General features: G+C 45.1%; 1 protein-coding gene across 1 annotated transcript in view; it reads left to right on the top strand.

Annotated features, from left to right (window-relative positions):
• DDX60 (DExD/H-box helicase 60) overlaps nt 1-14,016 on the top strand; it is a 133,988-nt gene that overhangs the window by 112,188 nt on the left and 7,784 nt on the right. Inside the window, 4 exon segments of the mRNA XM_059889573.1 lie at nt 247-333; nt 336-389; nt 391-419; nt 5,942-6,089. Coding sequence (XP_059745556.1) covers nt 247-333; nt 336-389; nt 391-419; nt 5,942-6,089 — 318 coding nt within the window.

Genomic DNA, 14,016 nt, shown 5'->3' with positions numbered 1-14,016 from the left:
TGACCCCTCCTACAGGAACATTCTCCAGGGGACTCTGCTTGCTGCCCCAGGAGGGGGACTTCTGATCTCCCAAAAGGTGGTTAGTGATGGGTCTGTGACCCAGAGCACCCCGTGTTCAGAATGAAGCTCGTAGCAATGGGTATTCAATCTCGACAGCCGTATGTCAGTGGCAGCAGTGGCTGCCTGGATGGTTGAATTGTCTTTATCATCACTCTCAAGGCACACCTTCTTCTCCTCTGTTTCGAGTTTGATTTAGGGGCTGTGGAGAGAAGGGCTGAAAGTGTGAAAAAGTTTCTACAGCAAAAGCAGGAGCGCAGAAGGCCCACCTCCCCCCACCCCCCAGGGCAGATGAAGAGGCCCATGACATGGGGAACAAACTGCACAAAGTGAAAAAAATCCATGGAGAAATACAAGACAGTGTGAGTATGCAGCTCAGTACATTGTGCTGGGAAGGCCGAGATAGTCGCACGTCCTAGCAGGGAGGCCGCTGGCTGCACAGACCAGTTAGTTGTCACTGGGACTTGTTTGCTGGCCAGTTCTGTGCTTGGAGAACTGTGTGTGCGGTGGGCCCCTCTGCCTCGGGGCCGTCATTCTGGGTCCCTAGTTCTTGGGGTCTAATTCTGACTCCTCTGGGTCTGAAATGCATCCCCCCTGCCCCCATCCTCATGTCCTCAGTGACGTCCTGGTCTCAAAGTGTCCACATCTTCCCTTGGATGGTCACAAAGTTCTTCTTGAAACCTGACCTTGAGGCTCCCTCCTATACTGCAGCTGACATTCAGGCTGATAATCTCACCCTCACTCGCTCTTCCTTCTGGGCTGTTGTCCACAGGCCAGCATGCGTGGGCTTTGCCCTCACCTTTTCAGGTGCGCTTCCTACTACTCTCATCCGACAGTACCCCACACACGCCTCTCCCTAGGGCCGTGTCCCCCTGTACTGTCCCATGATCTTGGGCCCTCCATCCCATGCCCCCAGGTCTTCTGCGCAGCAGCTCGCATCCCTCCCTGAGGCGTGCCCGCCCCTCTTCCCCCCACCCCTGTTTGGACTTGTCCCTTTCTCCTGGGCTCATGCTGCACTGCAGTACTTGGTGGGTCAGTTGTGATGCATTGCTCTCTTTCCTAAATTGTCACTCCCTCACAGCAGGGACCGTGCATTTTCCTCTTTTTATCTCCAGCTGTTATTTTATGTGGTGTCCTGCTAGTCACAGCTTACAAAATCAATTACATTCTCACCAATGTCAGTAGAAAGGAAAGGTGCTTTTAATCAGGATGCCGGCCATCTGGGAAGAGGGCGGGCTGAGTATCTGCTAGAAATACCTCTGAGATCCCGCTCGGCCGAATGGCATTGAAACGTGTAAATTATCATATGTGAAACGAATCACCAGTCCAGGTTCGATACATGATACAGGGTGCTCGGGGCTGGTGCACTGGGATGACTCAGAGGGATCAGATAGGGAAGGAGGTGGGAGTGGGCTTCAGGATGGGGAACACATATACACCTGTGGCGGATTCAAGTCAATGTATGGCAAAACCAATATAATATTGTAAAGTTAAATAAATAAATAAATTTAAATTAAAAAAAAACCATTGAGCACCTAAAATATAAATAAATAAAATAAAAATAAAGGGAAGGAGGGGAGTCATCTCAGTGAATCACTGAGATGAGGGGGGTCAGTCTCCATCCCCGCCAGGCTTGAGGATGCCTCAGAATCTTCCTCTGGATGTTCTCTTGTTCATGTACTTTGGTCACACAGTTTGCACGATTACTGAAGGGGAAGCTCGAGAAGAGATCTGGTCACTCATTTCTTCTTCTCTGATCTTTGTGGACAACCAACCAGTCAGGCAACATATCGCATGTCCAGACTTGAAAGGTGTGCTTGGGCAGAAATGAGTAGAGCCTGGGGCGCCTGGTTAAAAGTCAGAGACAATATAGCTCTGCTAAGTGATGAGGAGAGGACTTCATGCTGAGGAGGGCTTCCTGCAGAGAGCTGCGTACACAGTCCCAACGCACAGCTGGGCGGGTCACAGCTGTTCATAGCTATTTTGCAGTGAATGGTAGTTACTTCCTTGAAAGTGGAAACAGCTTTTAGAGCTTCCCTGACTCAGATTTCTCACGTTCTGAGCAAGAGCAATCCTAGAGCAAGTTAGGATTTCCTGCTGACACTTCTGTGTATCTTCCTTCCACCGGCTGTGCTCGTCTCCTTGGTCGTGACAGCAGGTGTCGGCCTTTTCAGGCTCTAGTCTTCCAATAGCTTTTCTTCAGGGCTCTAGGAGTCATGGTTTCAAGCTGGATTAGTGACCAACAATTCCAACTATAAAAATAACGAGAATGTTTTTGTGAACTAGGAATGCTGCTTGCCATCTTGGTACACAGAGGGTGTTGCAGCTCTCAGCCACTGCAGCCACCCCAATTCCCTGACCGTGCACTTGAGGGGACTCAGGATGGGCAAATCCAGGACAACAGCCCAGATGTTAGCTGAGTGCACATCAGGAGTGACTTCAGGGAGCCCAGACTCTTGCATCTTCCTGTACGTAAAAGGGCGCTAAATTCCCTAACTTGAGATGTCTGAGTTTCTTTAACCGTGATCTTCTGATGTTCTGACTGCCTGTATCCTGACTCCTCCCTCCCCTCTTTGGAGCAGCCCCTCAGAGCTGTCTGAGACACCACATGGGGGCCTCCGTTAATCCTCTGCCTGTGCTTTGCTGACAGTCAGGCCAGGCCTGCTTGTCCTGGCACTGCTGCGGGGGTGAGGGGAATATCAGTGAAAGGGAGTTGGTGGTTTCTCTACTGCTTGGTCAGTATTTCTCACCCATGAAACGGAGTTAAATCGGACACTCGTGAGCACATATTCTCGTAGTAGGAGCCATGTGCACAGTCAAGAGTGTTGACTAAAAAATAAAGCGCAGCCTACAAGCTGAGAATTTATTCATTTGGTAGACATTCTGAGGACCTAGACCCAGAAGACAGCATCTCAGATAACTCTGGGGGGCTGCCTGAAGAGGGAAGGGAGGGGCCAGGATACCCAGGAGTTTTTGCAATAAAGACCAGTGAACATCACAAGATTACTGTTCACTGAAGAAGGCAATGGCACCCCACTCCAGTACTCTTGCCTGGAAAATCCCATGGACGGAGGAGCCTGGTAGCCTCCATGGGGTGGCTAAGAGTCAGCCACAACTGAGCGACTTCACTTTCCCTTTTCACTTTCATGTATTGGAGAAGGAAATGGCAACCCACTTCAGTGTTCTTGCCTGGAGAATCCCAGGGACGGGGGAGACTGATGGGCTGCTGTCTATGGGGTCGCACAGAGTCGGACATGACTGAAGTGACACAGCAGCAGCAGAGAAAACCAGACCTCTCTAGTTAATGAATGTAGGGCTTCTCTGGGTATGAAGATGCAAGAGTCTGGGCCCCATGAAGTCAGTCCTGTGATGTGCACTTGGCTCTCTGGGGCCAGTATCCTGTGCTTTCCCGTCCTGAGTCCCCTTGGGGCTCACCGGCGGGGGGATGATTGCAGCTGCTGAGGGTTTGCAGTGGGGAGCAGCTTCTCAGCTTCACAAGAGACAAACAAAAGAAGGACCAGAGATGTGTGTGTGTGTATGAATGGTGGTTCTCGTGAGGAGTGGTGGATGACGTGATTTGACACTGGAGTCCAAGCCAGTGTGTTGCGGGTAGTGTCTTAGGTCTGGTCCATATGGGGATCTGTGCCGGGAGCTGGCATATTGCATATTGAGTGCATATTGCATATTGAGTGCAGCACTTTCCACAGCATCATCTTTCAGGATCTGGAATAGCTCAACTGGAATTCTATCACTGCCAGGAGCCAGCATGAGGAACTCTGCCCATGGCAAAGGTCATGAGGAAGGAGGCTTGACATACACAAGCCTCAGGAGTCCCCCTGGAAATTCTCGAGCATCTACCCCCAAAACCAGAGTCTGCCTACTTTCTGCTTTGTGCTTTCACCTACACCTCTGACTTTACGGGGGGCTGTCCCCGACTACCTCTCTCTGAAAAAAGAGTTAGCTTACAGCTCCAGTTAATAATTCCTGGGTGTGACAGTGTTTAACCTACAAACTCCTTTGGAAATCCTCTAGCCTGCCTGAATAGGTTTTTCCGGCCACATGTGATTGTTCAGAGCCTCCCAACTGTGAGAGGCAGGAGATGTTCTAAACTGTCTAAACACAGATTCCTTTGAGTAGTTAAAAGATTGATTAGAAATTGTATTGGTGAAGGGTTTTTCACTTGTTGGGCCAATGTTTGCTGCTAAGTCTCCATATCCCTTACCTGCTGTGTCCCTGGCAGTGTATTGATTAATATAATTGGTGTAAGTAGTAGCTTTAATGTTTGTAATCTTGGACCCTTAAGTTAATTCTTTTACTTGTTATGGCCCACCACACCTTTGCCCTATAGGAATGCAACTTTATCTAATGTTTTTGGAGGGTGGCTCTTGACCAATCACCTTTAGAGAAAAATAAGTTTTCTGAAGAAAGGGTCTTAAAATGTTAACAGGCCTCCGGGCCAGAAGATGATGCAAATCACCTAAACTTTTGCATATGGTGAGTTTGCAGGAAGAAAGCCTGGCTTGCTGCAAGACTCGACCCCTTCCCCCATTATCCTCTATGCATAACTTAAGGTATAAAAACTACTTTGGAAAATAAAGTGTGGGCCTTGTTCACGGAAACTTGGTCTCCCCATGTCGTTCTTTCTCTCACCTTCTGGCTGAATTATTCAGCCTCTTTTCTCCACTGAATTTCCTCACTGAGCTATCCTTATTTCAGCCTCTTTTCTCCACTGAATTTCCTCACTGAGCTATCCTTATTCTATTACTCTTTATATCCTTAATTAACGTTTAATTAAGCAGTTGTTTCCTGATCCTTGCTGACGCCATCCCTGCTTCGAATTCCTTGGATCCACCGGGGCTGGACCCCGGCAGATCTGGACCTCATGCAAGTGATCTGTTGAGGGGGGTGCTTGTGAGGGGCCTGCAGGAAAGTGAGGGGCAGAGAGGGGGTGCCTGTGAGGGGCCTGCAGGAAAGTGAGGGGCACAGAGGGGGTACCTGTGAGGGGCCTGCAGGAAAGTGAGGGGCACAGAGGGGGTACCTGTGAGGGGCCTGCAGGAAAGTGAGGGGCAGAGCGGGGGACTGAAGAGGACACATGAGGGTGTGCCTGTTGCTGGAATGCTGCCAACCCTGGCCAGCATGGAGGGCTGGGGGTGCTGCAGAATCATGCTGGCCTCGGTTGAGGTGGCTGATTTCTGCACCTATCAGTGGGGTACCGGCTGGGGGCCACCTCCCCGCCAGGAGCCGTTGTACCTTCCAGGCCCTGATCAAGGCTTTTGTCAGTGGAGGACAGTATTGTCACCAGGAGCCCTTGAAATCCAAGTTCAGAACCTCTGTAGCATCTGCAGTAGGGGAGGAGGGGGCCTGCACTCCACCTGTGGAGCCTGAGGGCACCTACCTTGCTTATCAAAGGCCTTCCAAGAGGAAGCAGTCATCAGTGCAGCAAGGGGCGGGGGGCCATACTGGCAGAACTGGGCTGGCAAGAATGGGGGCCATAATGGGAGAAGTGGGCTGACAAGAACTGGGGGACATACTGGGAGAACTGGGCTGACAAGAAGGGGGGCCATTTGGGAGAAGTGGGCTGACAAGAACTGGGGGACATACTGGGAGAACTGGGCTGAAAAGAAGGGAGTCATACTGGGACAACTGGGCTGGCATGAAGCCTGCTAGACCAGGAGGAAGGAGGGGACACCTAGAGACAATTGAGGACTTTTCTGACGATGGACACAAGTTCCAGAGGCTGATGAGGGAGAAGACTGTTTCATGGCAGTCCAGGTGTTCATAGAATCGAATGTCTCGGCAATGAGGGGGATCCAGGAAATCTTGGGCTTCCTGTGATGGCCAGATCTGACCATTCATTACTTAAGATTTGTTTTTATTAAGACAGAGATGAATGAAGCCAGAAAAATCCCAGAAGAATGGATCAAAGCCTACTCCATGAAGCTGAGCATGATAACCTACTCAAGGTTCTTGAGAAGAACTTGGATATCCCTCAGGACTGCAGACACATGGACCAGAAGGCCATCGATGCTGAGGTCAGCCCTGATGGAACACTTCTCGGAGAGGTCACTCCACAGTGTCCCTACTACTGCTCCATCTGGACAGTGCTGGGTGTGGTCCCTCAGTACCTACCTTTCCAGAGCAGAGCTCCCTGAGCACATGCTTCTGGCTGCACCAGAGCCCGCGGGCCTTGCAGAGCTTGTCTGAAAGGACAGGGTGAGCTTTACAGATGAGTTCTTTCTTGTTAACTGTTAACCCTGCGGGTGCCTGCCCTTCCCTTACCTCTTTCTGTGATACCGTTTTGCACAGTCCAAATTCTACACTCTGCTCTCACTTGCCTCCACCGAATATTTCAGTATGTGGATACAATACACTTGAAATAATTAATATATACACAGTTTTTCAAATGCTGAAGCTTTTTCTATATTATAGTCAACATATGTCACCAAAAAGACATTGACATATCTAAATATGGTATGCTATTTCTTCTTCAAAATATTTTTAATGCAAATAATGCATGCATTTGGTAGACAAATTTGAAATAAAAATTAGTAATAATAGAAACCATGCCAGCACTCAGAAGTAAACATTGCCCTTCCAGGCGAGCCTCTCATATCTTTGTGACCACACGTGTGCGTGCACACACAAACACACACACACACGCACGCACATACAGGTGCACTCATACACAAGCACATGCACACACACATGCACATACCCCCCCCTAACACATACATATATGAGTACATACCGGCACATGAATATCCATGTATGTGTGTTCCATTGTGTGAATTTTTTGCAAGTGTCTTAGTTTCCCTCTTTCTAAGAACCATTGTTGTTTTCATGGCTTTGACAGCTCATTGTATGGTTGACTGTACAGTGGAGTTTATTTTGCCGTTGGATTCTTAGGGGTTTTGCTTTTTCCTTTTCTCTCTCTCTCATAAGCAGTATTTATTTTAACGTACATAACTGTGCACCCAAATAGACTTAACTGCTTAGGGCTGGGATATTTTTAAGGCTGTCTATGGACAATTTATAGTGAGAAGGAAGCCTCCCAGACCGTATAAGTAATCTTCTCTCCTTCTTGGAGAAGTCTCTCTCCCTTGGGAGAACTGAGGCAGAGCTGACCTCACTTAGGCTATAGTGGCCTCCCCTGGGGTCTGTCTGCTGCTTGATCAATATATCTCACCCCTAACATAGGGTGAAACAGCACGGGGCATTTTACTCCAAGATTCTGGAATATTTCCTTAGTTATGGTTGCACCCATATAATGTTCTTTATATGTAGAATTAATTTCAAATAATTCTCCACGTTTAGCTAAATTGCCTTTCTTTGGGATTGGAATGAAAACTGACCTTTTCCAGTCCTGTGGCCACGCTGAGTTTTCCAAATTTGCTGGCATATTGACTGTAGCACTTTCACAGCATTATCTTTTAGGATTTGAAATAGATCAACTGGAATTCCATCACCTCCACTTTGTTCATAGTGATGCTTCCTAAGGCCCACTTGACTTCACATTCCAGGATGTCTGGGTCTAGGTGAGTGATCACACCATTGTGATTATCTGGGTCATGAGGATGTTTTTTTTACAGTTCTTCTGTGTATTCTTGCCACCTCTTCTTAATATCTTCTGTTTCTGCTAGGTCCATACAATTTCTGTCCTTTATCGAGCCCATCTTTGCATGAAATGTTCCCTTGGTATCTCTAATTTTCTTGAAGAGATCTCTAGTCTTTCCCATTCTATTGTTTTCTTCTATTTCTGTGCATTGATCACTGAGGAACGCTTTCTTATCTCTAGTTGTTATTCTTTGGAACCCATTCAAATGGGTATATCTTTCCTTTTCTCCCTTGCTTTTTGCTTCTCTTCTTTTCATAGCTATTTGTAAGTCCTCCTCAGAAACCCAGTTTACCTTTTTGCATTTCTTTTTCTTGGGGATGGTCTTGATCCCTGTCTCCTGTACAGTGTCACTAACCTCTGTTCATAGTTCATCAGGCACTCTGTCTATCAAATGTAGTCCCTTAAATCTATTTCTCACTTCCACTGTATAATCATAAGGGATTTGATTTAGGTCATACCTGAATGGTCTAGTGGTTTTCCCTACTTTCTTCAATTTCAGTCTGAATTTGGCAGTAAGGAGTTCATGATCTGAGCCACAGTCAGCTCCCAGTCTTGTTTTTGCTGACTGTATAGAGCTTCTCCATCTTTGGCTACAAAGAATATAATCAGTCTGATTTCAGTGTTGGCTACCTGGTGATGTTCATGTGTAGAGCCTTCTGTTGTTGGAAGAGGGTGTTTGCTATGACCAGTGTGTTCTCTTGGCAAAACTCTATTAGCCTTTGCCCTGCTTCATTCTGTACTCCAAGGCCAAATTTGCCTGTTACTCCAGGTGTTTCTTCACTTCTTACTTTTGCATTCCAGTCCCCTATAATGAAAAGGACATCTTTTTTGGTGCTAGTTCTCGAAGGTCTTGTAGGTCTTCATAGAAATGTTCAACTTCAGCTTCTTGAATGTGACTGGTCGGTGCATAGACTTGGGTTACCATGATATTGAATGGTTTGCTTTGGAAACGAACAGAGATCATTCTGTCGTTTGTGAGATTGCATCCAAGTACTGTATTTTGGACTCTTTTGTTGACTATCATGGCTATTCCATTTCTTCTAAGGGATTCCTACCCACAGTAGTAGATATAATGGTCATCTGAGTTTAATTCACCCATTCTAGTCCATCTTAGTTCGCTGATTCCTAAAATGTTGACGTTCACTCTTGCCATCTCCTGTTTGACCACTTCCAATTTTCCTTGATTCATGGACCTAACATTCTGGGTTCCTATGCAATATTGCTCTTTATAGGATCGGAACTTGCTTCTATCACCAGTCACATCCACAACTGGGTGTTGTTTTTGCTTTGGTTCTGTCCCTTCATTCTTTCTGGAGTTATTTCTCCACTGATCTCCAGTAGCATATTGGGCACCTACCGACCTGGGGAGTTTGTCTTTCAGTGTCCTATCTTTTTGCCTTTTCATACTGTTCATGGGGTTCTCAAGGCAAGAATACTGAAGTGGTTTGCCATTCCCTTTTCCAGTGGACCACATTCTGTCAGACCTCTCCACCATGACCTGTCTGTCTTGGGTAGCCCCACATGGAATGGCTTAGTTTCATTTAGCTAGAAAAGGCTGTGGTCCGTGTGATCATATTGGCTAGTTGTCTGTGATTGTGATTTCAGTCTGTCTGCCCTCTGATGCCCTCTCTCAGCACCTACCGTCTTACTTGGGTTTCTCTTACCTTGGACGTGAGGTATCTCTTCACGGCTGCTCCAGCAAAGTGCAGCTGCTGCTCCTTACCTTGAACATGGGGTAGCTCCTTTCAGCCGCTCCTGCACACAATTGTACTCATCTCACATGCTAGTAAAGTAATGCTTAAAATTCTCCAAGCCAGGCCTCAGCAATATATGAACTGTGAACTTCCAGATGTTCAAGCTGGTTTTAGAAAAGGCAGGGAAACCAGAGATCAAATTGCCAACATCCGCTGGATCATTGAAAAAGCTGGAGAGTTCCAGAAAAACATCTATTTCTGCTTTATTGACTATGCCAAAGCCTTTGACTGTGTGGACCACAATAAACTGTGGAAAATTCTGGAAGAGATGGGAATACCAGACGACCTGACCTGCCTCTTGAGAAACCTATATGCAGGTCAGGAAGCAACAGTTAGAACTGGACATGGAACAACAGACTGGTTCCAAATAGGAAAAGGAGTACGTAAAGGCTATATATTGTCACCCTGCTTATTTAACTTATATGCAGAATACATCATGAGAAACGCTGGACTGGAAGAAGCACAAGTTGGAATCAAGATTGCCAGGAGAAATATCAATAACCTCAGATATGCAGATGACAGCACTCTTATGGCAGAAAGTGAAGAACTAAAGAGCTTCTTGATGAAAGTGAAAGAGGTGAGTGAAAGTTGCCTTAAAGCTCAACATTCAGAAAACTAAGATCATGGCATCCGGTCCCATCACTTCATGGGAAATAGATGGGGAGACAGTGGAAACAGTGGCTGACTTTGTTTTTTTGGGCTCTAAAATTACTGCAGATGGTGATTGCAGCCATGAAATTAAAAGACACTTACTCCTTGGAAGAAAAGTTATGATCAACCTAGACAACATATTAAAAAGCAGAGACATTACTTTGTCAACAAAGGTCCATCTAGTCAAGGCTATGGTTTTTCCAGTGGTCATGTATGGATGTGAGAATTAGACTATAAAGAAATCTGAGCACTGAAGACTTGATGCTTTTGAACTGTGGTGTTGGAGAAGACTCTTGAGAGTCCCTTGGACTGCAAGGAGATCCAACCAGTCCATCCTAAAGGAGATTAGTCCTGGGTGTTCATTGGAAGGACTGATGTTGAAGCTGAAACTCCAATACTTTGGCCACCTGATGTGAAGAGCTGACTCATTGGAAAAGATCCTGATGCTGGGAAAGATTGAGGGCAGGAGGAGAAGGGGACAACAGAAGATGAGATGCCTGGATGGCATCACCGACACAATGGACATGAGTTTGGGTAAACTCTGGGAGTTGGTGATGGACAGGGAGGCCTGGTGTCCTGCAATTCATGGGGTTGCAAAGAGTCAGACACGACTGAGTGTCTGAACTGAACTGAAGTTATTAAATTATTATATGGTATTCCTGATATTTTCATTTCATCATTTTAAAATGAGATTTAAATTAAAATGAGATGAAAGGTGATCATTATCACCCACAAGTGTTCTTGCTGCTAGAGACTCTGCTGACTGATGCAGACAGCTTTGGGGTGCTGTGGACATCCTGTTACCAAAAATTCTCATGTATTTTCAATCTAGACACAACATTCACTTAATGGAAATATCAGCTTTATGCATTTTTACTGATTTGATAAAGAAGCAAACTATTCATAATACCTAAATTCTGAAAAAAGAAAGAAAATTTGAAGAAGAAACCTATCTAAAGCAATAAAGGCTCAGAGGAGAAATTATGAACAGTGGAGTATTTCCAGTTGAATTGTGGTGTTAAATCCTTAATCAATGAATGTTTCAGCTGCTTTTATAATTCCAGCTTTCACTTATGACAATGTGGCTTCTTTCCCTCTTTATGACACATTCAGTTAATTATATTGCACTTTTGGGGGACATCCAGGAGAGGATCATTGAATATTTTAATAATTATACAATATTTTACAGTAATTTTCTCCATTGTATTGAAAGGTTGTTGTTGAATCATGCAAAGACGCTGGGATTCTTGGCCCCCGGAGGAGAAAAAAAGCTTGATTGCTCAGAGCTTTTGTGTAATAAAGTTTTATTAAAGTATAAAGGAGATAGAGAAAGCTTCTGACATGGGCATCAGAAGGGGGCAGAAAGAGTACCCCTCTGCTAGTCTTCAGCTGGATGTTATATAGTCATTGACAGTCTGTTAATAAAAGAAAGGAATGTCTTAAAACTCAGAATGGCACCAGGGCCCTTACCCATAACATGCATTTTGGGATAATCTTGGCACGAAATGGTTCATCCTGGGCCATAAAATGATTGACTTGAATCTTGAAGAAGGGAAGATCACCATACAAATAGTTTCCTTTACACAGATTAGGGGAACACTATCTGAGTATAACATACTGATTTATCAAGTAGGTTCTGAGCCAAAAGGCGGAAGGACTTGAAGACTGAGTTTGGGGTAAATGCATAGTACATTAGCATAGCTTAAGACAAACATTTCCATAAGAAAAAGGCATTGGTTAACTCAAGGTTTGAGAATAGTTAACTTCAGGTGAAACCAGGTGTCATTATGGCAACACAGTATTTTAAGAGAAACCTCTTTTTAAATTTGTATAGAGAAGGAAAAAAATATCGCTAGTTTGTTTCCTCCTGCCGCTTAAGAGAGATAAAAATGTCTGACACTTGCAGGCTATTTCCTCCATTTGGAGACCCCTGGCCTTCCTGCCTGTTACTCTCTCAGTATTCACTTTTTTTCTTCCTTTTCCTCAGAAGTGCACATTACAAGTTTTTTTGTTTGTTTTTTTTTTTAGAAATTGCAAGTTTACAAAGTTGCTTAAAATATAATTTGTGAATGTTGATACCCACTTATAAAGGATAGTCACTAAAATATCAAACCCTAGTCAGGCCAAGTATCTAACATCTTAAAATCATTTTAGAATAACTTTCAAGAAATATGATTTTAGTTTTTTTGTGCCTTTATTGTCTTCAGTTCAGTTCAGTTCAGTTCAGTCGCTCAGTTGTGTCCGACTCTTTGCAACCCCATGATTCGCAGCATGCCAGGCCTCCCTGTCCATCACTCCCGGAGTACAACCAAACTCATGTCCATTGAGTCGGTGATGCCATCCAACCATCTCATCCTCTGTTGTCCCCTTCTCCTCCTGCCCCCAATCCCTCCCAGGATCAGGGTCTTTTCCAGTGAGTCAACTCTTCACATGAGGTGGCCAAAATATTGGAGTTTCAGCATCAACATCAGTCCTTCCAATGAACACCCAGGACTGATCTTTAGGAAGGACTGGTTGGATCTCCTTGCAGTCCAAGGGACTCTCAAGAGTCTTCTCCAACACCGCAGTTCAAAAGCATCAATTCTTCTCCACTCAGATTTCTTCACAGTCCAAATCTCACATCCATACATGACCACTGGAAAAACCATAGCCTTGACTAGATGGACCTTTGTTGGCAAAGTAATGTCTCTGCTTTTTAATATGCTATCTAGGTTGGTCATAACTTTTCTTCCAAGGAGTAAGCGTCTTTTAATTTCATGGCTGCAATCACCATCCGCAGTGATTTTGGAGCCCCCCCAAATAAAGTCAGCCACTGTTTCTACTGTTTCCCCATCTATTTCTCATGAAGTGATGGGACCAGATGCCATGATCTTCATTTTCTGAATGCTGAGCTTTAAGCCAGCTTTTTCACTGTCCTCTTTCACTTTCATCAAGAGGCTTTTTAGTTCCTCTTCACTTTCTCCCATTAGAGTGCTGTCATCTGCATATCTGAGGTTATTGATATTTCTCCCGGCAATCTTGATTCCAGCTTCTGCTTCTTCCAGCCCAGCATTTCTCATGATGTACTCTGCATATCAGTTAAATAAGCAAGATGACAATATACAGGCTTGACGTACTCCTTTTCCTATTTGGAACCAGTCTGTTGTTCCATGTCCAGTTCTAACTGTTGCTTCCTGACCTGCATATAGGTTTCTCAAGAGGCAGGTCAGGTCGTCTGGTATTCCCATCTCTTTCAGAATTTTCACAGTTTATTGTGGTCCACACAGTCAAAGGCTTTGGCATAGTCAATAAAGCAGAAATAGATGTTTTTCTGGAACTCTCTTGCTTTTTCCATGATCCAGTGGATGTTGGCAATTTGATCTCTGGTTCCTCTGCCTTTTCTAAAACCAGCTTGAACATCTGGAAGTTCATGGTTCATGTATTGCTGAAGCCTGGCTTGGAGAATTTTGAGCATTACTTTACTAGTGTGTGATTGAGTGCAATTGTGCGGTAGTTTGAGCATTCTTTGGCATTGCCTTTCTTTGGGATTGGAATGAAAACTGACCTTTTCCAGTGCTGTGGCCACTGCTGAGTTTTCCAAATATGCTGGCATATTGAGTGCAGCACTTTCACAGCATCATCTTTCAGGATTTGAAATAGATCAACTGGAATTCCATCACCTCCACTAGCTTTGTTCGTAGTGATGTTTTCTAAGGCCCACTTGACTTCACATTCCAGGATGTCTGGCTCTAGGTCAGTGATCACACCATCGTGATTATCTGGGTCGTGAAGATCTTTTTTGTGTAGTTTTTCTGTGTATTCTTGCCACCTCTTCTGAATATCTTCTGCTTCTGTTAGGTCCATACCATTTCTGTCCTTTATCGAGCCCATCTTTGCATGAAATGTTCCCTTGGTATCTCTGTTTTCTTGAAGAGATCTCTAATCTTTCCCATTCTGTTG

This window comes from Bos taurus, chromosome 8 (assembly GCF_002263795.3).
Source record: "Bos taurus isolate L1 Dominette 01449 registration number 42190680 breed Hereford chromosome 8, ARS-UCD2.0, whole genome shotgun sequence".
Taxonomy (NCBI): Eukaryota; Metazoa; Chordata; class Mammalia; order Artiodactyla; family Bovidae; genus Bos; species Bos taurus.
Note: the sequence above shows the minus strand (reverse complement) of the source record. Positions and strands in the feature narration are given on the sequence as shown.